This window comes from Apus apus, chromosome 2, assembly GCF_020740795.1.
Source record: "Apus apus isolate bApuApu2 chromosome 2, bApuApu2.pri.cur, whole genome shotgun sequence".
Taxonomy (NCBI): Eukaryota; Metazoa; Chordata; class Aves; order Apodiformes; family Apodidae; genus Apus; species Apus apus.
In genome coordinates, this window is record NC_067283.1 from 144,703,855 (window position 1) to 144,730,538 (window position 26,684).

Here is a 26,684-nt window from a genome sequence, read left to right on the forward strand (position 1 = left end):
GCAAAAAAACCACTTAGCCTTCAAGAAACTCTCCTTCCAGTTCTAAGTTAAATATTTACCATTTAGATTATTTTTCTAAAATACATGGGATTGGTGACAATTTCTCAGCGTAAACATATTTAAGTTTTCTAGCTATCCAGCTCTGAACAGGAAATCACTATAATGTCAACTAATCAATAAATATTCTTTAAAATTAATGAAGAAAATGGCTAATTCCGTGGTTCTCAATGCAACAACACAGAATTTGATACCAAGAAGCTTTCAAACTAGGTATCATAAAGGAAGCCTTTCATCCCACCAGCATCACAGGCCCCAAAAAATCACAGGTGCTTCAAGCACAACACAGTGAGGTTTATGATGGAAAGCTGTCCCTGAAAGCTGGATGTTATACTGGATTCCTTACTATTTTAAATACAAACGAATCATTGAACAAAATAAATTATGAGATGTTGAGAGTTTAAATGCAGAGATCTACATGTATTCTTAAAAGATACACAATAAGAATTCTTTAAAAAAATGCAGTATGAACTTTATTGCATATACTATTCCATAATCATTTGGAGATATGAGAATAAATACAATGAAACATTTAAGATACAGAAGGTGAGAGATATCAATCTGAATAGAATTGTCTGTCAAAGTGACACAAATCATCTTGGAGATTACTGAACCATTTGATTTCAAATTCTGCGGCTGATGCAGTTACCAGTGATGACAGTGCTGAAGGGCCTATGCATTTTACCTCACCCTGAAATTCTTCTTTTAGTTTTTCTGGTACAAGATCCTGGCCCATAACCTGCAAACAGAGTATGAAAGATGACAGACATGAAAAATGACTTGCAGACTAAACAGCAAGTATGACATTAATAACAGTTCTTTACGAGAAAAGCCCTTGAAACATGAACCACACACTGTCCAGAAGTTTCCAAGTCACGATCAAGTAACTGCCTGTTGCATTCTGCAATAAACAGGGAGAACTGAGAGCCCAAGCTCCCAGCTGCACAACCCCACCCAGCTTCTGGCTCTGCTTCTCCGCGGGGATTTTTATTCTACGAGTAACAGCACAAATCTCACCACCAACTCTGCATTCAGTGCTCACCTTGCATCAGCACCAACACGGATCTCTTCCCGGGGCGTGTCGGGCCCAGGGAAGCAAGGAGAGAAGTTTCTTTCCCCAACCTTTTGAAAACCCGAGATAGTCTGCGTGCTACTGCCCTCTTACGGATTAAAGCCCACACGACTGCCCGCCAGCCCGGCACCGGCTTCGCTGCTACGAGCTTAACGCTGAAACACTGACAGCGAAGTTAGAATCTCACCGGCTTCCGTTTGTTGCTTAAGACAAAAGTCACAATCTCTATAAGCAGCAATACAAATATTTAGTCTCTACAAATAAAGTAACGCAATCTTAGTCTCCTTCCTTGTAATTCTTTAAAACTAGAAGCCAGTACATGAAACAGAAGAAATCATGTAAAAGGATCTCTGGCTCTTCCTGAAAATGTGTGATACTCTTTCTGGAATGTTTAATACTACTGTGGCCATCAAAGTAATCTTCACCTCCATTTTCATACTTCTGATTCACTTTATGGCATCTGAAACTCCTGAGGTAAACTCAGCATCCCAGGAAATGCACAGTGATAATGCATCTGCAAACAAAGTTCAATGAGGAACTTAACAACCCTGAACATTCCTGAAAGGCCAATCTCAGCAGAACAGAGAGACACCTGCATGACACAAGCCAGCACTATGGAGGCATCATCCTCAGTTCCAGATAACACACTACCACCCCAACTAATTTGCCAGGCTTCCTGACACAGTTAATTAGCTCAGGGGAGTGTCCTGCTGACCATGCCTGAACTGGCTCAGGTACCTCGACCAGCCTACGTACAGCTCAGAACTTGTACACAATGAAACATCCCCTTACCTTGGTCATCAACAGCAAGGAGTTTTCATTGAAACCAAGTCGTGCCACTTGGTCATCAATTTCTTTTTGACCTTTCATGTTATTCTCTAGTGCAAAGGATGACTGTTGCAACTGGGTAAGCTGAAGTAAAAGCCTGAAATGAAAAAGACAGATTAAAAAAGGTAGAACTGGCAAAAGAGTAAGTCAGCAAGCCTAAAACCAAACAAAATATAATACTGTAACACCAGCTCTTCTTCCTCACTTTTGCCAACTGCAAAAAGTGCAGAGAAATTAATACATCCCTATCAGTCCACTATGGCTATGGTATATCCCTGCTAGGACAGAAGTACTGAGAAGCTCTTTTTTTTTTTTTCCCAAAAACCCGCAAATGCCAATAATCTCTGGCAGCTTTGTGCCAACTTTTATGCTCCCCATAAGGGCATGTAGCAATAGGACAAGGGGTACTGGTTTTAAACCAGAGGAGGGCAGACTTAAGTTAGACATTAGGGAGAAATTCTTCACTGCAAGGGTGGTGAGATACTGGAATGGGTTGCCCAGGGAAGTTGTGGATGTCCCCTCCCTGGAAGCGTTCAAAGCCAGGCTGGATGGGGCTTGGAGCAATCTGGTCTAGTGGGAGGTGTCCCTGTCTATGGCAGGGGGGTTGGAACTAGATGATCTTTACGGTCCCTTCCCATCCAAAACATTCTATGATGTGTATTTGTCACACAATTCCAAAGTGAAGCCAAGACCTGCTGGCATTCACTGCAGTACATCAGGTGTCCCACATCCTTACCAAGGCCTAACAGGACAGCAGTGCATTGCTGTCTATGGCAATGATTATCTCTGTAACCTGAAAAGCTAGAAATGTGGGGATTTTAGACAAATATCCTCCCTACACAGGCTAACTATGGAATATTTTCTGCAATCTTTCATCACAGTTTCATGTTCAAGGCAGTGCCTCATGTTTATACAACATCCACATCTCACTTAAAATCCAACAGACCTGAAAATATTAGACGAACTATTTAATGCATAAGCCATTGGTAGGGGAGAAGCTTACCCTGGGTAGGTATATCTGCAAATATAAATCACAATAACACTTTGTGAAACTGTGTAGCCAATAAAGGAATTCCCATAATTTGTAGTTGTTTCAATGCTAAACTATGCATTCATAAATAAACAACACAAATCACTTGTGTAGCTTTAATATTCTGTATCGGTACTGAATCTGTTAACTTCTCACAAATAGGAATTAAAGTCAATGTCTCTTGGTCTGGGTACAGTTAAAAGCTACTACACCTTTTTTTGCATTTCTTAAATCTTGCCCTAACAGGGCAGCTATAAAGCATTTTCTGTAAACATTTTTGGAAGTTCAGGAAATGGCTTTAAATACATTCAATGACTAATACATCACCAAGAGGCAAGGGAGGGGGGGCTGTGTGTGAAAATCTAATCTATTTTAACAAAACCAGTTCCTAATTATCTCATTGAAAGATTATGTTTTGGGGATTTTTGTTGTGTGCAATTTTTAGGAAGAGAGGGAAGGAAAGAGCATTTTAATGCAGCCCTGTCAATCAGCTGTCACAGAATTCATTTTTCAACCTCATCCATTATGCATATTGGGGTATTATTATAAAATGCATTTTCACTCAAGCATGAGGCTTCAAGCAAACAAGGCAGGTGGCACTCGCAGAAGGAAGACTGGCTGGCCTTCCCTTTGGGGCACTTCTGCTGCTGCATCTTTAATATCAAAGCAGGATACAGCCTGTTGTATATAATTATTTGAAAAGATTCACATAATAAGGTCACTAAAAACCACTTTACTTCTCCAACAGTGCCTGATTCTGGTTTAGACTTTCCACTCAGATGCAGGTTGTTCACAGCAACCATGCTATTGGATTTTTAGACCTGAAGCAGTAGCAGGGAGCTTCTAAGTCAGTGTTGCCAGCGCTGGAACAAACATTTAAATTGAAAATGTAAACTTAAAATTTAAAGGGTGGGGGAAAATGTGCTTTAAATCATTCTCAACTGGGAGAAGTAAACATTATTCCAAGAATACATTTAGTTACCTTGCTCTAATAAATGACGCACATGCCTTCATTCCAACGTTCTTGCACATGTTCTGCTTCCAGGACTCAGAAGCTGTGTGTTTCCCTCCATCCATCCTTTCCAGGTCTTCTGAAGTGCAAAGGAATTCTTTTACAACTTGGCTGGTCCTACAAGTCACTGCATTCTCTCCCTTTGTTTCTGTAGCAAGGCTGGACCAAGGGCCTTCTTTCTGGCTGTCTGATGGGTCAGGCTGCAAACTAATCTCTCTTCCAGCTGATGTTTTGAAACTCCTATCACTAAAACTAACTTTTTCAGACTGATTTAGATTTGCTTCTGGAATGTCTAATGGAGACAAACTGTGTAAAAGGCTCATATAAGCTTCAGCAAGTAACTTCCAGTACCAAGGGTTGAAAGGATGTAAGCAGATCAGCTGCTGCAGACATATGATCTTTTCTCCTACATTTTCCAGGCCCTGGTAAATGGCAAACTGCAGGCTTAGAACCGTTGTCAAGTGATCTGTGTTAGTAGCACCATCTCTCTAGAAACAAAAGGTAATAGATTAAAACCAGGAGTAGAACAGAGTCATCTGTCAGAGCCTAAGAAAATGTGTCTCTGAATAATGAAATGCAAGCAGCACTGAAGGTAATTTTTAAACTGAACAAAACTGTGCTCTTAATTTTACATGATACAACGTGACACAGATCATGCAGGATCAAGCTGACAGCACTGCCCCCAGCTGTCTGGTCCCAGCCTGAAAGGCAAGAAGGCCCCAAATTCTGTCATTTGTTTATTTGCATTCAGAGTTTTATATGAATGCCATTCTTTATAGTAGAAACATCTTTTGTAGAAAATAAACAGCAGCAGTAAAATTCTACAAGACTTCAGAGCCTCTGGACTTTTTACTTTATGGGAAAAATTCAATTTGTGGATAGATACATTTCTTGGTGGCAGTTTGGGAGTGAGTATATGGAAATAAAAGGTAGTTTTGAATGATCACTTTTATAGTGGAAAGACTTAAGCACTCATTTATCCCCCTTCTTATAATTCCTATTACATTGCATTAATTCTGCCTGGCAGAGCACTATATTTAGTCCCTTCCAGGACTACCAGCCTCTCTGCACAGGGAGCTCATTGTGGTACAGGGTGTTCTGATTTCTAAAGAGTGATTAGATCTGCAGTGACAGTTACCCTCTGTTTACCAAATACTCCGAGCACTGAACATCCTGAAGGATTATACACATGAAGATTATTTTTCCAGAAAATGGTCCATATAAAAGAACCACTGGCAATATTTTCACGTTCAAAGGCTAGAAGAAAGGTTGTGTTAATTACCATTTTTTGTGCAATATCCAGAGCCTCCTTGTGCCTTCCTAGGCGAGATAAACACCGAGCCTGGCCCTCTTGGACATCTCGTCTCATTGCAATGTTACTGGGAGGTAAGAGTAGTAAGCAGTTTGAGTAGTCACACAGGGCTTTCTAGCAGTGCCAACAAAAAGAAAAGCCAAACAAAAGAGGGAGAGATTTTAATTCAAAGGCAAGCCTGACCGTATGTTCTGTTTATGACAAAGGGAATTCAGGAGCTGAAGTCCACATTTTTCTTTCTCCAGACTCAGCCACCATCTATGCCAGCAGCACAGGAGGGCCCCAGCACTACACAGCCAAGTCTAGACAGTGATGAGCAGCCTCAATCCTAAACTCGTGCTTAAGCCCTGGCAGGATTCTCCACACATCTGACCACCACTCCCCCACGAGGCCTGATCCAGAAGGGATCTACTGACCTGGGCAGTATGTGACACAAGGCATCCTTCCCCCAGCTATCAACACAAAGATCAGAGCACTCATCCTAAATTTGGGGTACCTTTTTTCAAATCCATGGCATCCTCCACAGGAAGGTTTGACCCTGCAAGTACCTCACCTCACATAAATAATCAGCAAATCGGTGAATACCACAAGGAAAGTGAAAGTCTATTGTTCCTGTAGGGTGGTTCTAATTTGCATTAAATAATTAAATATTAATTAGGCTAGGGAAAAAATACAAGAATGAGCAATACTGATATAGCTTAATGTTCAGGGCACCCAGCAGGACTCCAATTAACATTTAAATACATTAAATTAAGTATGCAGTGATGCTAAAACTGGAATTTTGGCTCTTCCATCTCCATATGAGTGCTCAGACCAGAAGACGAAAGAGCAGTGCTCATTCTCCCATCTCTCAAAATGAAAATTTAATTATTCCTTGCAAACTTAAATGGTTCTAACAGAAAGAGCTTCCAAGGGACACACCCTAAATACTCCCTAGCAAAATGGCTGAAATATTTTTCTTCCCTGCTGTTAGGTTCACATTCCTTCTCAAGCAAAAGAGGGAGCTCCCATCTGCTCAGTGAGCACAGCAGCCACTGGCGAAAACGGGTCAGAGGAGAGTGCTGCAGGAACCCCTCTTTGCCTTCTTGTGTGACAAAGGGATACAACCTGGGAAAAATCAGGCATTATGACTCCCAAGAAGATCCTGCAGTCCTAAAAATGGGCACATGTCCTATGTAGGCACATATCTATACCCTAAAAATGGGCACAGCTTAGATCACCGAGGTCCTTGGCATTTCCTACCAAGCGGCCTCGGCTGACGTAAAAAAGCGCTCACAGCAAGTGAAGAGATGACTGCCCCCATCTACTTATCTCCAGCCTCCTTCCATGTTCAGTGCTCTCAAATCTGTAATTTTATGTGCAGTTCTGTTTCTGTCACAGCGATCCAGGTTAGTAGTAAGGCTGAAGACTAGCCATTTTTTAACATGGATCACTGTGGCAGAATAGGGTTAGGAAGCAATGGCCTGTTCCACCAGCAGATCTGAGGGGGTGTCACTGTCTCCTGAGAGGGCACCACAGCACACAGCAAGGTGCAGTCTGCTCTTCCTGCTGGTCAGCAGCCAGCTATGACCGCAGCCTGAGACTCCTCTCTTCTCAGCACACTCTTATGAGCCCCTCCAGGGTGTTTCAGCTGAGACTAGAAAACATCTGTTGGGTATAGACAAGACAACAGTAGTGCTGGAATGACATAAAGAAGCAGAAGTCAGTGACAACCAAGGTACAAACAGATCCACAAATCCAATGGGTGAGGCAAAAGGAGTCAGAAGTTGGCCTGAGGGGTCTGAAATCAGGGAGCCTGTAATGCAAACCACAGCCTGGAACAAGAACTATAACAGTTGAAACAAGGACAGAAGCAGCTAATTTCAACCAGGAAACAAGGAAGCAAAAGACCAGATCCTGCAACCAGGATTAGAGAGGCAAAGGAGCATCAATGATTAGGAATGTGGCTCGGGGAGCAGGTAGTGGGCATGGAGTCTAGGAGCAGGGAGGAACAGAAATGGGGAACATACATGCATCCCAAAGACATAACCAGCCATGCAAGGGGAGGCAGCAGAGAGGTGATGATGAGGTTCATAAGCCAACTGTCAGGAGACTGACAACTACAGTCAGCTTCCACCTGGCAGCCGGGCAGCTCTGAGAAAGGTGAGCAGCAACCAGGTGGCTGCCAGGGATTCGACAGCCTTTGTGGGACACGGCATTGTCCTCAGGAGCAGGGGAATCCACATGCTTAGAACTCTGGCTGACCATGACATCCACGGCCACAAACACCAGCTCTGCGCATTACGGAACTGCTCAGACGTGCAAACCTGATCTGGACCAGCTCTGGGTGCAGAGCAGCATTTCTGGCCACTTCACATGGACTCCTCCCTGACTGCTGGGAGGGTGACATGCGGCTGGGGGAGCCTGCAAACACCGACCGTGGCCTGACCAGGGCTCGGCCTGCAGGACAGCTCCTCTCCAGGAGCTGCCGTGCTCCCGACACACACCAGGGCTGCAGGATCGCCCCGATTTACACCCCTCTTGACTTCCACCGATCCAGGCCGGGCGAAAGCCCTGGAAATACCTCAAACTCCCGCTGCCGGTAGGCCCAGTCCGCCCGGAACTTGCTGGCCGCCAGCCCCTCGGCGCCGTCCCCGCCGCCCGCCTCGCTGAGGAACCACTGCGGGCACAGCCACCTCCGTCAGCGCCGGGGCCGCCCCTCCGGCCGCTCCCGCCCGCCGCCCCCGCCCGCCCCCGGCTCCTCACGCGGGGCTCGCAGTGCTTCGCGCCGCGGGGCGGTTCGGCCCGGCCGCCCGGGCCCCGCTGCCGGCTCGGGGCGAAGAGCGAGTCCTCGAACCGCCAGCCCAGCAGCGCCTCCATCGCCGCCTCCATCGCCGCCTCCAGCCCCGCCCCGCCCCGCCGCGCCCCGCCGCGCCAGCGCGCCCCCTGCCGAGCCGCCCCTCCGGGAGGACCCCCCCAAGGCGGCGGGGGCGGCCGGAGCCAACCTCCAGGGGCACCGAGCTGGGGCCGGCGCGGGCTAGAGCGGCCCGGCGCGCTGCCGCCGCCTCCGGCGGGGCGCGGTGCGGGGCCCGGCGGGGCCCGCCGAGCGGAGCCGGCGCCGCGGGCTCCTCGTTCCTGGCGTCCGCGCCTTGGGGGGAGGAGGTGCGGGGTGACGGGGTGCGGCGTGCACCCCGCGGTGGGCAGCGGGGCCGTCGCGCCGCCCCGGCTCTGGGCACAAAGTCATGGAAGTGTCGCGAGGTCCCGTAACAGGACACCGGAACCAAAGTGTCCCGTGCGTGGATAAATTAAAGGCGTAATTGTCGGGTTTTTCTGCTCGTGTCTGGGCCCGGTGCCAGCGTGGGGGTGGGCGGGAGTGTGTTTCGTTAAGTTTTCCATTTGATTTCAGTTCTGCCCCGAGAGCAGAAGATGAAACTTGCGCCTTCTCGGGCTTTCCCGGACAGGCTTTTCCGAAGCCCTCTGCGCTGCCCCGTGGAGAAAGGGGACGTGACAAAGGAAGGGCTGATCCGAGAGCGCCTTGTCAAGACAGAAAGACCCTCGGGCACATCACTGATGGTGAGCAGCACCGAGCTGAAGCTGTAGCTGCCCCGTGGGGCTGCAGATGCTGCCTCACGGTGCTACTGGGCAGAGCAGGAGCTGTAAGTGTACGATGCTGGCTCCTCTCTCTGCCTTGCCAGTCTGATCATCCAGGAAGGTCCGTTTTGTCCCATCTAATCACCATGCACGTTCGGAGAAGGTGAGCTGAAAAGTCATCCTCTTCCTTACCCTGAAAAATGGACTGATGAACCTGTATATACCTGAACAGCTTTTGAGGCCAAAGCACGGCTTGTATGGGTAATTTCAAGGGTTTCCTTTGAGTAGACATGAAAAATACAGGTTCTGCATTTGTTGAGTATTTTTGTTCTTTCTAAGTAGATAGATGCTCAAAATATTCTTCCATACCAGCATAGCTATGACTGGATGTAGGATCAGCTGGCAAAAATCCCTGGATAGAAACTCAACTTTGGCAATAAAAAAAAAAGCAAAAGATTGAGGTTTCTTTTGCTTTTAAACTTGCTGCTTAGCAATCCAGCCCTTCAGAATCAGGAGGCTGCTTGGCATGCTTCAGCCTTTTTGTTCAGTCTTTTTGTTACAAGTGTCAGGGTAGGCAAGCAGAGTCAGAGCTGCTTGTACGTACACACTAAAACCATCTGGCTTCCTCCTGCCCGCAGAGCAGTGTGATGAGCTGCTGCAGGACAGAGGCAGAGTGCACAGGAGTCAGGCTGCAGAGGTTAGCACCAGTGTCTGACCAGTTACATTTCTCACATCCACTGGACAGGGGTGTTCCTGTCCCACTCCTCCAGGCCTGCTGGTCATGCTGCAACACACCAGCCTAATAAGCAAAGCACAAAAAATCCAGCAAAATCAGTAAGAGCAAATAATAATAAATAAAAGAATAAAAACCAAAAAACATGAGTAATCAAAGTGAAATGTGGCCCCAGCTCAAAGTAAAACACAAAGAGCAAGGCACTCCCAGGGGCAAATCCCAGAGCAGCCTGTTGGCTGCCAGCTTGGATTGCAGAGTCCTCCAGGGCTGGGGGTTTCAGCCATCACTGCCTCTGAGGATCCCAACTGTGGCCTGCAAAGGCTCTGTGTTGCAATGCCTTTGTCTGGTAAAGCAGTGATAGGACACCAGCTCTTCCCCAGCACCACCCAGGGGGCCCAGCAGCCAACTGTGGCTTCAGACCCACGTCACGGGCACAATATCGCCTCTCTCCTTTCCTTGCCTCTTTCTTCCTTGCTTGGGTCTCCCCCTACCAACATTTAAAAGGTTCCTTGTGCCTTAGTTATAAAAATACAAAAAAAGCAGCTTTAGGAAATTGTTGTGCCTTGTCAGCACCAGAGATTTGCTCAATTTCTCCCCCAAGACCCGAGTCATCAGGGTAGCTGCCAGAATACAAATTCCCGCTGTACTTAAGTAAAGCTGTTTGCCTGAGTTTGCAAGGCACGATGTGCCGTGGTGCTGTAAAGCCTTGGCTTCAGGCAGGAGAACACATCCTCCCTGGAAGAGGCAGCCTCTGAGAGGGCCTCAGAGACACACAAGAGCCTGCGCTGCTGCAGCTGCTCTGTGTGGGCAGCTTCAGGGATACAAAGCAGCCGTAGATGGATCTCTTCGTAAAGGCAGCCAAAGTCTTATTCCACCGCCAGCCTGAGCCACCGGCTCAGCACAGGAACATCAGACCAATACAACAAATGGGCTCCAGCAAGTTGTGGCCGCTGAGCGAGTTCCTGCTCATCAGCAAAGCTTTTGTAGCTGTTCACAGGAGCACGTCTGGGCTGGCTGGCAGGGAGGTGCTGTGACCCAGCTCCAGCCCTGGTGCACAGGGAGCAGGCTGGCCTGCTTCATCCTGCAGGCAGGGTGAGCCAGGGAGAGCCTGGGCAGCGAAGACAACTTGAGTGATAGGCAGGAATTTGTCACGCTGCCCTACTGCTGGAGCTTTCTGGCCAGGAAAAGAAAACACAGTGTGACAGACGGAGCTCGTCGAGATCCCAACAACCCTGCTTCTCCCTGCTTCCCAGTCTACTCTGAGGCAAAATTAATGCAGAAGAATTCTCCCCCAGTGTTTCTTTAATTACTTAAAGTTATTATTATTTGTATTGGTATAGCCTCCATGGGTCCTCGCCACAGCCTGGCCACTCTAGTGCCAGGAGAACACACACCACAGAGGTTTCAGAGACCGTCAAGCACACACAGGAGAAACAAGAAACCTCAGTCGGCAACTGGGGCCCTATCTTGGTAGGCACTACCCACACGCGCTGGCTGAGGAATAATGCAGCTCTTACATGGTTTATAGCTTTAATAAAATATGCTGGAAAGGATCTGCCCTTGGAAGAAAGCAAAAGAGAGACTAGTTCCCTCCTCAAAGCAAGAGAGCTGCTTGCAGTGAAGAGGGCAGTAAGGCCCACAGGCAGCACTCCTCAAAGGATGGGTGGCTCCTGAATTGTTAAGTGGATTATTCCAGACATTGTGAAATATTCATACCTTGAAGGAAGATTAGTTTTCTTTTTGACAGTCATAACATAGGCCCTTCCCTAAACATGTCCATGAAAAGAGGAGCAGCTCTGTATTTGCTGACTCTTGCCTTCTATTCAGATTGGGAGTTCTTTACAGCAGAGATCATCTTTCACCCTTTGTGCATCATGTTACACATAAGATGATATTGCCTATGACTGAGGTGGGAGGGTAATACAAAAAACATTTCGTGACTAGGGGCATACAGAGTTTTATCACTACTGCAAACAAAACTGCAGTTAATGCTCTGACAAGCTCAGGCAAGCTCTAGTAAATCTTATTATGATGGTCTGAGATGCAGCTGCAAAGCTTAAGAGCAATTCTCCTTTAATAGTAAATTGTCACACTGAGGGCAGCAAAAGACTGAGCCAAAGCTCCCAGGAGCCACTGACACAAATTTTGGAAAAAGAATGCTGATCTTGAACTCAATAGGTCTTTAAAGAAGTGCTGGTAGAATTGAGATGAACATCCATCCATCTCAAGACAGCCGAGAAACCAGTTCAGTCCATTGTGACCAAGAAGAAGCTACATTTGCTAAATGTAGATCTGTCCTTGAGGCAGGTAAAACTAGGCTGAGCAAAGGCAAATGCAGGAGCTAAAATGGCTCCTTACTCCTAAGGAGGGAAAATGCTCCAGCACTGTTGAGCACTATGAAAGGAGAGTAAACTGAAACCAAGGCAGTATTAACCTGAGAGTGCAGAGGCCAGCAGCTGAGCAGAACAGCATCAGGCAAGAAACCAGGCAGGAAGAGTTGGCTGGGGAGGTGGAGACAGCCAGAGCAGCAGCACTGCTCCAACCACCTGCTGAGCCCAGTAGGCAGGGAATCTCCTTTAGCTTTCCCATCTCTCAGAGGAGTAAAACCATGGAATCTGCCTTCTTTGAAAATTACCAAGCCATCCCACAGTTCTACTAGGTCTCAACAGAACTGAGTGGGGAGGTGAGGGGTGGTGCATCACGGAAATCAGAGTAAGAATTGTTTATTGGGAGCAGAAACCATAAACATTTTAGGGGTACTTAGGACAAGTAAGAAACATCTCACAAAAAAATGGTTCATTTGCCTGTTCTACCTAGAGACAGTGCAACATTTCAAACCTCTGGCAAGCCATATTAACTAGGTAATCCTTCCCCTCAGGCCTCACAAAACCCAATAAACTTGTTATTGCCAAAAGGGTGCACTACACACAGATGCGTTCAGCTATTAATGGGTTTTGCAGCTATTTTCTGTCTTGTAAGATAAAAGATGAACAGAATGAGCACACCCTTGGGTTTGACCAGAATGCTGTTGAAGAGAAGAAAAAAGCTTTGTGGAAAGAAAGAAGGTGAATGAGGTGCCTGAGAGAATCCTAAAGCAGTGACCTTCCTGTCCCAGGCTGTACTGGTGGGAGTTGTGTGTCTGAACCGCTTCTCTCAGCCATGTACTGTGAGCACTGAGGCTGTAGCTTGATGGTCTGTGGATACAAGCTTGGTGCAGAAGGCACTGCTGTGAAGGGTGGCATCTCCCCTCTACTGCTTTAACTGGGAAAAGCCCCAACAGAGTCAGTGTCAGGCAGAGGGAAGTCTGTATGCCTCTTTCTCTGCCCTTTTTCAGTTTTATCAGTTTGTCTGAAAACTCATTAACTTCTTCTGGCCACAGTTATGCTTGTTGCTTAACTGTTACTCATGATGAAACCAGGCTGTGGAGACCACAGCGGATTCAGTACCTCTCTAGGTTAAAACTTTACTACTGTCAAGTGTTCAGACTGGGCAGGACTATGTAGCATTGGTAGCAACTGCTCTATGATACTATTCAAGCAGCCTCAGCTGCTGTAAACTTCCACTGTAATAACATCCATTAAACTGAACTGACTTCCTACAATACTGCTATCTTGCAGGAACAAAGAGAAACACATCTAAAGAATTAGAAAAAGTGGACTACATTGAAGAAACATACTCGGGGCTTTGTGACTGCCCTTGAGTGACCTTCAGAACTCGTGGGCTTTTCCAGTCCTGCTCTCCTTTCCAATGTAGAGGCTGGAAGGGGAGGCTGCCTCCGCAAGGGAAACAACCAGTTTGTTGATTCTCCACTGCCTTGTTTCCCATGCAGCTTTTGCACTGCTGGAAAAGGCCAGTGGAAACTGCCATTAAAATTAGCTTCAGTTGCTTCATATCAGTACTAGGCCCAGTCCTATTCAACATCTTTATTGACAATCTGGATGTGAGGATTGAGTCCACCCTCAGTAAGTTTGCAGATGACACCAAGCTGGGGGGAAGTGTTGATCTGCCAGAGGGTAGGAAGAAGCTGCAGGGGAACCTGGACAGGCTGGGTCAATGGGCCGAGGCCAATGGCATGAAATTCAACAAGACAAAGTGCAGGATGAAAGGGTGCAGCCTGAAGCTGCACCAGGGGAGGTTTAAGTTGGATATTAGGAAGTACCTCCTCACAGAGAGGGTGATAAGACATTGGAATGGACTTCCTAGGGAAGTGGTGGAGGCACTGTCCCTGGATGTGTTCAAGGAAAGGGTGGATATGGCACTTAGTGCCATGGTCTAGCTGATGTGGTGGTGTTGGCCATAGGCTGGACTTGATGATCCTAAAGGTCTTTTCCAGCCTCGGTGTTTCTGTGATTTGCCTTGTGCAAGTCTCAGTGCCTGCAGAAAACTTGGGGTGAAGCAAGGGAAAAGCCCTGCTCAATGAAGCAACGCAAATGAAACACAGAAATCAAGAATGGACTTTGTCCACAATTTCTCTCTTCCCCAAATCATTGCAAGTGAAATTAATTTAGAGCAAACAACACCATAAAACATATGTCAGCGGTGCAGCTTTTAACTTTGTGGTGTCAAAAAGAAAAATGATGAGCCACTTCCATCACAGGGCTCCCACGGATCTCAGTTTCTGCACTTTGTGGGTGCCAGGGTGCAAGGCACAGCAATCCTTGCAGCTGGACTTCGCCAGGAAGCTCTGGCCAGCAGCTGGAATGAAACTGCAGGACTGAGAGCAGTTTCAATTGCAGTGTTCCTTGTAAATCTCCTTCAGTTCAGAACATGTCACTGGTAGAGGCTGTTTTGTGGGCCCTCTTCCATGTTAGTCCCTTAAGACAGGATTCACAGCAATGATGGGTTTTTTTCCTATTTGGCTTTCATTTAGGAAAACTAAAGATCACTAAGAGGAGGATTATTGCCAATACTGACCTTTATTTTCACCCAAAGACACAAATCAACTAGGCACGACACAAAATTTAATTCCCTTTTTCTCTTCTCTTTCTTCTACCCAATAAATATTTTAAGGTAATGAACATCAGCTCAGCACTGAGCCTGTAAAGAATCACACATGGGAGATAAATTAGTCACAACTCTAATAATTCGATGTTATTGCAGTAGTAACATATAAAGGTATTAAAATATTTAATTTTACAGTATCTGAAGTGCAAAAAGCCATTTAACAACTAAAAATGTTGGAAAACACCATCTGACAGACCAAAGACCACCAGCAGCAGTGTTTCAAAGGAACACCAAGCCCACAGGGAGCAATTTAGTATCATTCTAGAGGGGACTTTTTTGGCATAAGAAAAATAAGGCAGTGCAGAGAGTCGCTTGGTATTTAAAATTCTTAAAAATAGTAGTTAACAGTATTGTTATGAAAACAAATGGAAGATTGAAGGGGCTGGGAAGAGGAGGCTGGGAGAGGGGAAACAACCCACAAGGCCAGCTGGTCTCCTGTGAAAATACCAGCTGAATTGCAGCATTTTGGAATCACTGATAACACTGTAAACAAAAAAGGTAACTGTTTAAAAAAAGGTGGCTGTGTGCATAATCTAGGGCTTTTCATAACCCCACATTAACTGATGGATTCTTGAATAAACATTCTCTTCCCACCCCCCCTTTTTTCAGCAAACTGAGTGAAACTATTTGGCCGAACACAAAGCTCTACTGACTACTAGCACTCATCTCCAGGCCTGTGCACAGCTCACTGCTTCAGCTAGGGATGCAATTTTTCAGGAGTGACATAAGCTACAGCACAGGAACGATTCTATCACCTTAAACATCTGTTTCTCAGGTGGGGTCTATAGGCACAATGCTGGGAGGACCAGGTCTCAAGCTTCAATTGAAGCAGATGGGAGCGACAAGTTGTGCTGATGCAAGGCAGCAGCACCACCTCTGCAGGGAGCTTCTGAGTGACCACACGCCAGAGCTCAACAGAAACCACTCACCTCAGACCCTCCTTCTCAGAGGAAAAGGCACATGTTAAAAGAAGCCACAAAGCGTGATGTCCAACTGACAAGGGCTTTAGTGGAGAGGTGGTTCCTACTCACCTCTAGTCTTCCCACCTCAAATATTTTAAGTGTGGTAATAAAGAGCATCTGCCTTAATGAGAAAAACCATATGAATGTCCCTGGCCTGCTGACACAGCAGGACAGCTCAGCAACAAGCAGATGCACTGGCTCACACATGAAGCTGACCTCACGCTGGCTGCTGAGCCAAGCCCGCTCTCCAAATTCAACGCATCTGAGGAACCAGTGAAATTCAGTTTTGTGCAACAGGAAGAAAGACATTTGAGATGATCTGGTTTGTGAACATTTTCATACATACACAGTTCCTGGTTTCCATATCACCTCTTAAAACCACACACACTCAGTAAGGAGACATTTATTCCACTATTTGTGTTTTCAAATTTTTGGTACAAAGTTTATTTTCAGAAGTTGCCACGTGATCCTTTCCTCTACCAGCATCTTTTAGGATTTTTCTATCTCTGATTTATTTTCTTTATCTGATGAAGCAAAAGCAGTAATTGCTACAGAAAGCAATAATGGCAATGTTACAAATACTTTACAGCAGCATCCATTTGTCTCTTTGCCTCAAAAAAATAACAAAAATAAATCCAAAGACAAGATCCATACTGCCACAAAGGCTAGGTTTGTAATATCCAGAAGTATGCTGTGTTCCCATATATGAGTTGTACAAGTCCAGCACAACTTTCCAAGTTTGTGCAGAGCCTGATAAATAAGACACAGAAATATCAGTTACATTATACTGTTTCTAAGAACTTTTACTCTGTAAAATGTTTGGTCACTCAAAGCTATAAGCTTAATCACATATCAAAGAACACAGGCAATAAAGCCCATCTTACTAGAACATATAGTATTAGGCCAAACAAAATATAAGAGGACAAAATCTAGTGGTCACCGAAGCCTCTTCAAAAAAGGTCTAAACCAGAATGTTTCCATGTATCAGAATAAAAACTGACTGTATTAAAATTCAATTATTTTTTTTTTACAAGCTGTCTTTTAATCAGTCTTCTATTTACAGTGCAGAACTTTTGCCAACTGCAGTAGTTTAACTTTGGCACAACACTAAGTTCCAATCCTTTTGAGTATTCAAGTCCTGTGTGTGTCCAAAAATTTTCTTGGTTTCACGAAAGATTAGGCCCATTCACAGTTAACCAGTTATCTTGAACTTTTTCAAGAATTGCTTCCCCTTCACCACACTGGGCAGCTACAAAGGAAAGACACTGTAAGCTATTGCATCATTCCAAAGAAACTCTTCATTCCAAACAGTGACAGTATTGTTGCTTCCTTTTAACATCACATACACTAGACAAACCACACAGACGGCTACATACTGGACACCTTCTAAAAACCTTGCTTGCTGGTCGTTAGTGAATCATCTTCCTCATACTTCAAATACATAACAATGCATTAACTTAAATTTCATTTCACATGTCAAACAGGACATTTAAATATATTGCAATATATTATAGAAAATTGCAAAGCGCCATCATTTCTGTAAACGAGATCGACACCTGTTAACTCTCCTGTGCACATGAAGAGCAGTACCTAGTGCCACATTTTCTATACAATATAAAGCCTTCCCAGGTAGGGCAACTCATTTTAGTGCATTTCTGTACAGACTGTAAGCATACATGCAGAGAGCCAGCTATGCAAAATGGGAAACACTTTTGTAAGCTGGAACTGGAGGCGGTGGGAACATTTTGAAATCATAATGGAGCTCTTGTGGTTGATTGTTTCGTATCACAGATGAAGACTCGAATCTTCTGTCACTCTAGCAGATTCTTTATGGAAAGTTTCATGATAGGTATCTAGTATTGAACAAGCATAAGGAAATACTTTCATCAACTGGGACACAAATAAGTGTCTTAACACATTCTAAATCACACATGGTCCAATGTTCATACAGCAACCTTATCGCTAGAACACTTGAGAAACCCCAAATCATCTTTATGCCACAGTATTATAATGAAAGATCAGTTACTTTAACCACCATTGTAGTGCTATCTGCTCTAGAATAAAAGAAAAAAAAATAGGAAAAAAACCCCACCACGAAAACCCAAAGGGCCTTACACTTTCCAACAAGTGTTAAGTCAGAAGCAGAGATAAGTACCATTGCTAACCACAACTCCAAGATCAGTGCTGCAGTCCAGCCAGCAGGCTCCCAGGCAAGACCCATCTCACCGTATTTCAGGTGTCTGCAGTGTCCACCTGCAAGCCACGTGCAGCAGTCAGTGGAGATTAGGGTGCAGTTCATCTGACCAACTCCAGGCATGTCGGATGAGCTGGCTCACATTCATTATGTATACTGACTAGCTACAGTGTCCTGCTCAAATGCAGACATCAACATGCAATCAGACAAATCTCACCTTAATTTATGAAAAGTGCTACAGGATCCTCAGTTACCACTTGACATTTTACAATGTTGTGTAAGTTTTTGCAATGACCGTATCTACTGAAAAAGTGCAAATACTCTACACTGCAGAAGGAGAAAAACCCCCCCAAGCTTAGACCATTAAACTTGAAAACACTGGCTGTAACCCACCTGTGCTTCAAACTCTCCCTTTTTAGAAGTGGGAAAATGATTCCGAAATGTGAGCTGTTGAGTGTGTATAAGTAGCTATTGAGGGGGTTTTTCACTTTCTGTTACAACTTCTTTTCCTACAGAATTTGAATACATCACCAAACATCAAGTAACTTGACCTGGTAAGTTTCTGTCATGCTACTTGGTCCATCTACTTATCCTGGATGGAGAATACAGGTGTAACCCAGCACTGTTCAGTGCAGTGAACTGAGCCCTCTGCCAGCCCTTCCTGATTCTTCGTTTACACAATCATCCCAGGCATTATGAACAACTCTCAACAGTTCTACTGCTCTCTGATCATTGACAGTATCTTTTCATTACTACTGAATGCAGACAAAATTACTTTTCAAGAAAAAATAAATTAAATCAAAGAAAGAAGCTATATTTCATTGCACTCTATTTTTGTGCACTCAGCTTAGGGCAAAGATATTTAATATTACAGAAGCTTAAAGATTATCTTCTCTCCTTGGGAGATATTAATATAGACAGATAGGGGACTCAGGTGGAGGATGCGAATCAATGCTGTCATATTTACAGAAGCAAATACTGATATCCAGCCTGAATACACAGTACTCCATTAAGTGCAAAAGGGAAAATGCTACCCACCTTCAAATACAGCTTGGTTACTCAGCAGCCAGAGACTACTTGTCAGAGTTACTGCTGTGCTCTTGTTTCAGAGGGAAACAGGGGAGGAAGAGAATGTCTGCATCTTTGGGCTTTCTGGCCTATGTGGACTGCAAAAGGCCATGAATCACTTTGTATGGGCTCTGAAATGCTTCCTCTGCTCTGTAGAGGAGAAGAGAGTGCATTTGTCTGCCTCAAGAGCTCCTTGGCCAGCAGGAAGAAAAGAGGCTTTTGGCCAAAGTCAGCAAGTAATGCATTAGAAAAATTATTTCATGTCATGTGAGGACACTGCAGGAGTTTCCTTCCCAATAATCAAAGTTACAGCCAGACCATATTGCATATAATGTCATTAAAAAAACAGTTTTAAAATGGTACTGGACAAGGTTAAAATAGGGAATGGCCTCATTTACTATAGTGTATTAGCGATAATCCACTGAATTCTAATGATGAGGTACTAGGTACCTTCCTTCTCCTTTGCTTTCAAAACAAAACAAATTTCTGTGTGGTAAAATGAGCAATATTTGTATCTGTCAAAACGGCAAGAGTAAAACTTGTTCTGCTTATTAACTTTGGGTAAAGGAATTCTGCAGGGCAAGCAAAAGTCAAGAGCCTTGAAGCTTCTGCATTTTCCCTTCTTTCCACTTCTTACAAGCCAGCAATCTTTTAGTTCATTCAAATCTCCAGGGAGGAATATGTCTGACATTCTTTTTACAACACTAACCTTAGGGTCATTGACAGATTGATCCTGGGAAGACAGCACAGTTTAAGATGAAACTGTACTCCTTCACTGTACTTAGAAGCAAAACTGTACCATGCCACGAAGCAGCATGACAAAGTCCTGGTGAATGCCTCACCCGGCTGTGGCACTGCTTGCTTTCTTTTAGCCGTTCTCTCTCTCCATTCTGGCACAGGATCTTTATTCTCTCTTCAGATTAATTCCATAGACAGCAGTAACTAGCATCATCAGATCAGGTACTCCTGGCAGAAACTGCAGATGAAGAGAAAAGCTCTACCTTAGCACTAAAGGAAGTGGTGCTCACAGCTGAATTCTGAAAGGATGCTCCCAATAAAGACTAAGAACAAACCAGCTACCTTGAGGTAAGATCTGAGCAAGATCAGAGTTTCTTGATCTCCACTGTAAGTGAAAAACACTGAAGCCTGGCTCATAACTAGCTCAGACCTAAGAGGTGAAGCTCCACAGAAATACAGAAAACACACCACAGGCTACTTCCCTCCCCACTGTCAACACAACTAAGTCCAATTGGCTTCCAAAACATCCTGCGAGTGCGCACCAGCTACAAGAGGGTGCAGGGACACTCCTCTGATGAGCAGAGGGATGCTCAGATTCATCATAAATTAAGACACTTGCTGATGTGATTAAGTTCAGGAAGTTTCCTGTATGTAACTGATAGAAGGAGGTGTCATGCTCTATCCTCTCTGCCCACCAGGCGATTTCTGTTTCTCTCTGTGACTACATAGAGTGTGCCCGGTACACCTAGTTAAGGAGCACAGCAGTCTGAGGTTGGCTGAGACAAATGTGAACTAAACCACTGTTACCAGCAGCTTTGAGTTCCCACCAATCATGGCCACAATTCACAGGAATAGGAGACCAACATGCTGACAGCTCTTTCCAATGCTTGTCCTGTCAGTCCTGATGAGGGAGGTCTCTGGAAGGAGCTTCCCTCTCTCCCAGCATGCAGTGCAAATACATACATGCTGTAAACATGAAATAAACTGGTAATTAATGGATTCTGTTCAAACAGAAGTTAAGAGACAGACTATGAGCAATAACGTACACAACTGCTGTCTTCAGGCTGAACCCACCCAAGTTCTTCCTATTCTTGGCAAACCTGGAAGGCTTACAAGGCTAGGGTAGCCCAAAGGAAATGTGGGTACTCTGCATCTCCCATTGGCTGGCTCACAGCACACAATTTAATTTCCATTTTATATTCTGCAAAGAGATTATGTTCCTCAATGGGCTGAAAATACTAATATAATCACATGGAACTGGAATATTTACAAGAATCCACAATCTGGCCCAGTATACATCTGCCATCATCTCTGAGCATTTTACTGAAAGAAGACATCCAATCCAACTATATTTAGTCTGATAAACAATGTATTTCCTCTTCCTGTGTTTTTCAGGCCACATGTGCTAAGGCCTACCATTGTAGCTGAGTGTTATTTAACGTAACACTGCCAAAATGGAAAATTTCCCAGTTTAATCATATAATTAACTTAGGTCTTTATTTTTTCCCATCTTTTAAAGAAGGTTGGATTTAATGCTAACTTAAATGCAGTCTCTGCTAACAAAAATTGGAGATCTTTATTTGGACAGGTTGCTTAGGTGTTTTTTTTTTTTTGTTTGTGTTTGTTGGTTTTTTTTTAATGTAAAAATGTAATTCTGGGTCAACCTTAAGGATTAAGGCAACTCCAGATTTTTCTTGCTAGAGGCATATTCCCAAGGATTTTAAAGATGTGCTTAAATATTTTTGGAAACTTAAAAATAGCATCTCTTTCCCTACTAGCCTTGTCCTTTCCCACCCAGCAAGCACTGATTTTTGACCTTTTATTCCCAGTGGAGCTTGAAGCTAACATGAGTCTTTCTTGTATCTGCTGACATCTACAAGAGCCTCATCCATACAGATACCAACCAAACAAGAATACCTCCCAACCACACGCAGCAGTCAGTGCTGATAAGGCCAGACCCTGATCTCTCTCTCAGCACCTCACATCCAGAGCCACAATCACTCCAATGATATAGGCTGACAACGCAATTTTGCTTCTCCCCCACCCCAAAGTTAAACTGAGTGATTCTTGGCTAGTCCTCTCTAGCACTGGTGGCCACTCTGTGCCTCGCCAACTGGAGTCTTGTAAGCCAGATACCAGCTTCATCAGCCAATTCGTGTCACATACCAAAAGCCATTGCCTTTTCCTTCCCAGCAATCTCAAATAGTCAGAAGAGCTCACTCTGGTAAATGGCTTTCATACACATTATCCTCCTGTAGCTCAGGCAGCCTCTTCAACCTGGGAGCAGAAGGACAGATACAAGTGCCCAGAGAGGAAACTGAGTTACCAGTATTTTTTTTTTGTCAGATGTTACTCCCTTTCGCGCTTTGACCTGGGTTTCAGTCCCAAGCAGGTATGAAAAACAAATCTCACATTGACTCCTCTGCTTCAGAAAATCACATCTGAAATTACTTTCTTGTTTTTTTTTTAAATTATCCTAGAAGAAAGAGTAATTCCAGACGAGGTTCTCAGAAATGTGGAAACACAAGGACACATTTTCTCTACACTAATCTGCCTCTCATTGGTCATCAGATGCAGAAGCCTACAGAGAAGAATCTGACCCATGTGCAAAATGAGATTGCTAGCATCCTTTCCATTAGTGCCAACATAAAAGCAGACAGTGCTGGCAACAGCAGAACCAATTCATCATCACACTTTGACATCTAAATTAAAAGTAACTTATCCCTAAAAAACGCACACCGACAATAGCAAGAACACAAATTACTCTTCCTTGGAGGAGCACCAGTTCTCTAAATGCCAGACATCTGCCTAACCTAACTACCATGAATTTCACCCATTTTTTTAAAAGTTCCTAATTCAAACTCTACTATTATTTCAATGTCTTAAATGGCTTTTTTTTTCTTCTTCTTCTCTGTTTTAAAGACATTTATTCAAGATGTCGAAGTTTTTTATCAGATCAAACTGTTTCTGGAGTTCAGTTCAGACAGATCAAACAGCCTCTAGAAGTAAGTGCATTCACCCCATGGCCCTAAGCACAATCCCCACAGTGGTGAGAGCTCAATCCATTAGGATCAACTTCAGTTAAACTTGCACACAAATCATCCAACTGAGCTATTGCTGAAGAACAATTAAACACTAGTGTGTTTATCATTCGTAAGCATCTAAAAGCCACATAACTTCATTTTGTTGGAAAATTAAACATCCTGTCATTGCCACAATGTACATGAAAACACTTCTTACTAGCACCCCAAGACACTTTTGGTCTCTGTATCTGTGTGTTCTCACACACCCCACACCAACTCTTTTAGGCAGTTCCTGCCTTGTGTTTACCTTTAAATTCAGTGTAAGATCTCAAGAAATGTTTCATTTTAGGTAGAAATAGACATACTCTTCTTACCATTTCTTACCAAAGGAAAGAATGCACAAGCTAAAACCAAACATTGCTATCAACTGCATCAAGTTTGTCAGGCATTTAAATTAAAGTGATGTAGGATACACTGATTAAATGTAACAAAAAGCATCTTCTAGCATTAGACTCCTTCGGTTAGCCCAGGTGTCAACAAGGAACATTCCAGCATGAGTTCTGTAAACCCAAAACGCTCTGAAGCTAGGCAAAAGGTGACAATATCAGCTCATTTTCTTAAACCAAGCAAACCTCACCCCTAGGGTCATTGATTCCTTTGTCACACTTTCCCCTTCTCTTTGTGTTTTGAACACTTTCTTTAAGAAATAAACCCAGGCCTTGAAACCTTTGAGGTGAAGCGATGTTTGCAAAAGAGACATCTTAGGTTTCTGTATTTTCCTCCTTCATGAACAGGCAACGTTCTCCTACATCAACGAAAAAACGTGTCTGTGGTTGTTTTTGGAATTAAACAACATAAGGCAATTAATTATTGAGAAGCAGTCACGTGAATGACAAACATGAACCTTCCCATTGGTAATGTGGAAGCGGAGGAGCTGAACTGGATCTGATTTATAAACTCATGTACTAGACTAGGCCTGAGGACGTCCATCTCTTGTAGCAAGAAAGCAAATAGTTGTTGCCTGCACAGGTAGCATCTTGCCCACGTTCTTTTAGGCAGAAGGAAGATGCTAACCAGGTGCTTGCTAAACTGAAGGCCATGAAAAATCATTTGGCTCTTCACCGTAACATCAAACCTAGTTCACAGGTTTTTGGCCCCCAAATCCCAAACTGCATGTCAATCTGATTTTGAAAGTTTACGCTTAACATGTCGGGGAGGTTCCCAAGTATCACTATCATCCGTTTCTTCCTCATCTTCCTGTTCTTCCAGCATTTCGTCTTCCTCCTCGTTCTCATCAAACAGCTCTATTCCAAGTTCTAATCTCCTCTGCCTTTCTGCAAACCACTCTCTGACCTGCTCATATCCCATGTGAGATTTGGCTACCAGTTCATCAAGGTCTTGCTCATTAAGGAATTTGTGCTTCATATAGTAGTCCTTCAGGATTGCTGTTCCAGTTTTGAATTTTATGACGGACACACCTCTGTCCCAACAATTTAACCTCTTGCTTCCCCGAGGCCTCCCCCGAGGCCTCCCTCTTCCTCTCCCTTTTGGTCTTCCTCTCCCTCTTTTCCTTGAGAAGCCTTGGCCATTCAGACTGTTTGCACTGGCACTCTGGTAATAATAATACCACTTCAATCCACCATTTTTCCAGGCATAGCGGGTATCTCCAAACCAGCTCACAATTTCTGATCTTGGGAGCCCGGTTTCTTCTGCCAGCTTGTTGTACTCTTGTGGAGATGGCCACTGAGTACGGACAAAGGAACTTTTAAGCATATGCAACTGCTCTGGGGATTTTTTGCCTATTTTGCTTGAAGTGGAACACCCTGATTTTGCTCCTGGGGCTCCATCTCCCACAGATGTTTCTCCAGCCTCTTCTTTTGAGCTGCCAGCATTGCTCTCATTCAAGTCAGCTCCCTCTTCCTTTAAGACATTTGATTTCCTTCTTTCTGCAAACCAGGCATCAATCTCTCTCCTGGTCAGTTTGGTTTGGGCTCTTAACCTATTCATCTCTTCATCAGTAAGGACAGGGTTATTCAGAAAACTTGCTTGGAGGACTTGCAGCTGTTCAGCAGTCTTCTCTTTGAATTTCTGTGGGGTGAAATCAGGAAAACCGCTCCATGATGACTTGCTCTGTGGAGTGACTCCCGTTGGGGACTCATTCATTTCATCACTTGAATCAATAACAATGGTGGCACATGAATCACTGTTGAGATGAATCCCATGATTATTCTTTGAGTTCCTCTGATTGTAGCGTGTATCGCTGAACCACTTTTTGATCTCTCCTTTTGTGAGGCCTGTTATTTTCATAAGTCTAACAATTTCTGAATCTTGAGGAAACTGATTTTTAAGGTAGCTGACTTTCAATTCTGCCAGCTGTTCTTTAGTTTTTTTTGCTCGGATGCCAAAGGAGTCGGGATTCATCAGTGTGGATTCATTTTTGATAGGCTGAGGGGCTGGGACGGCAGCTACTTGTTTGGTTTCTGCACTAGGCTGAGCAGTGTGAATCTGAGTCTTCTGTAACTGTGTTTGGTTTGGGACTCCTGCCACAGTCAATGCTATCGGGGCTGTTACTGGTAATGTGTTTGCACCTGCCACTTGAGTGAGAACAAGTCCTGGCTGACCAACTATTTGGCATGTCTGTAAAATGGAAGGTAAACCATTGCTAGCGGCGGAAATGTGTGCCGGAATAACGGTAATTGTCTGTGGCACAGTATGCACTGTGCCATTAAATTGTTTCCTCCTTGCTTCCTCCACTTCCTCTGGTGTCCAGCTCACCCCGTGTTTCAGACGCTGGGCAGAAAACCATATTTTAATCTGTTCCTCTGTGTACTTTGCTTGAGTGGAAAGAACAGTGATTTCCGACATGGTCGGATATGGGAATTTGTTGTAGGTGTTAAGCAAAAGAGGATTGTTATCCAAAGCAGTATTATAGGCTGGAATGCTGTTTACAGGTACCAGGACTTTGGGAATCAGGTTAGAGTTCTGTGGAGCTGTAACAGCTGTTATAACCTGTGCCACCCCGGGCTGGAGCACCGGTGCTGGAGTCACGACCGCACTGGCCACATCTGCTGCACTGCCAACCACCCCATGGCTCGCTTTCGACTCGGAAACTGCCGGTGGTGGGTTTTCTACTACTTCCTCAGAGTTTGGCTCGTTTTCAGTTCCCTTTTCTTCACCAGGAATGTCATCAACTACGTTGTGGAAAACAGCAATACGTTTCGTCTCGGCTTTGTTTTTCATCATTTTCATAATCGGAGTTTTGCTAATGGAGATCCCTGATGAGGGGACCTCAGAAGAGTCGGCCTGTTCAGCGTTTTCTTCTCTAACAAAACTCCCATCAAAAGTGAGGTCGTTTACTGTTTGTTCAAAGATTGTCTGATTATTACGTTTCACCATGGTCAATTTAAAATTCTCCTCTCCAGGGTGGTACTTCAAATTATGTTCGGAGAGAGCATCGTATCTTTTGGTAAGGAAATTGCACTCTACGCAAACATAGGATGAATTTAGGACTACGTTGGGATGTTCTGAATCCACATGGAAAGTAAACAGATTGAGATCTGGAGTTTGAAAACTACAGTATTTACACTCGTAGCCACCTTCTACTTTATTTGCATTTTTCTGATTGTCTGAATCCACACACTCATGAACATCCTCATCACTTGTTACACTCTCAGCTGCAGGGTTATCTGCTGGTGCCAGTGCAGGTGGTCCTTCCTCCAAGTCTGATACCATTTCTAGATCCGGATCCTGCTCGTTGGCTAAGACCATGCACGGTGTGGTTGATTTTCGTTTACTTGCCATGCCTGTCACGTGAAAATGATTGGTCAGATACAGACTTAGCTCCAAGCTCTTCTTGATTAATAATGGTAATGGCTTTCGGTGCTTCAAGTCAGTTCTTGTAAAGCCTCAACATTTATCCCATTAGCAGCTTTTCTTTTGTAGTGCAATCAGATTAAAGATAGATAGTTGAGGATGAGATGTTGAGACACACTGTTTTAAAGTCCACATCCAACACCTGTAGCAAAGAAGAGAGAGAAATCAGTTCAATAGAAAGAAGAACTTCTATTCCACTATGTATTAT

At 44.3% G+C, this 26,684-nt stretch overlaps 2 protein-coding genes across 14 annotated transcripts in view; both read right to left on the reverse strand.

Moving 5' to 3' along the window:
• Positions 1–517: 517 nt before the first annotated feature.
• Positions 518–8,182, reverse strand: C2H8orf76 (chromosome 2 C8orf76 homolog). Of its 4 annotated transcripts, none has more exons than XM_051611757.1 (6): positions 8,057–8,182; positions 7,875–7,970; positions 5,282–5,425; positions 3,970–4,487; positions 1,922–2,054; positions 518–796 (listed from the first exon to the last, which is right to left on the reverse strand). In XM_051611757.1, the coding sequence occupies exons 1-6, from the start codon at positions 8,180–8,182 to the stop codon at positions 614–616; spliced, it is 1,200 nt and encodes a 399-aa protein (XP_051467717.1). In that variant the 3' UTR covers positions 518–613. The 4 variants fall into 4 exon arrangements, with proteins under 4 accessions (XP_051467717.1, XP_051467718.1, XP_051467720.1 ...); XM_051611759.1 differs by having other exon boundaries at positions 704–1,643; XM_051611758.1 differs by lacking the exon at positions 7,875–7,970.
• A 7,812-nt stretch (positions 8,183–15,994) lies between these two features.
• Positions 15,995–26,684, reverse strand: part of ZHX1 (zinc fingers and homeoboxes 1) — a 29,346-nt gene continuing 18,656 nt past the window's right edge. Inside the window, exons 3-4 of one of the 10 annotated variants that reach the window (XR_007888580.1) lie at positions 23,241–26,618; positions 15,995–16,829 (exon numbers count right to left, since the gene is read on the reverse strand). Coding sequence is in view for 1 of the 10 variants with exons in the window: in XM_051610221.1 (XP_051466181.1) it covers positions 23,780–26,404 (2,625 nt within the window). In the remaining 9 variants the exon portion in view is untranslated. Of the gene's footprint in view, positions 26,619–26,684 lie in introns of all 10 variants that reach the window. The other 9 variants (XR_007888579.1, XR_007888577.1, XR_007888576.1 and 6 more) reach the window with 9 other exon arrangements.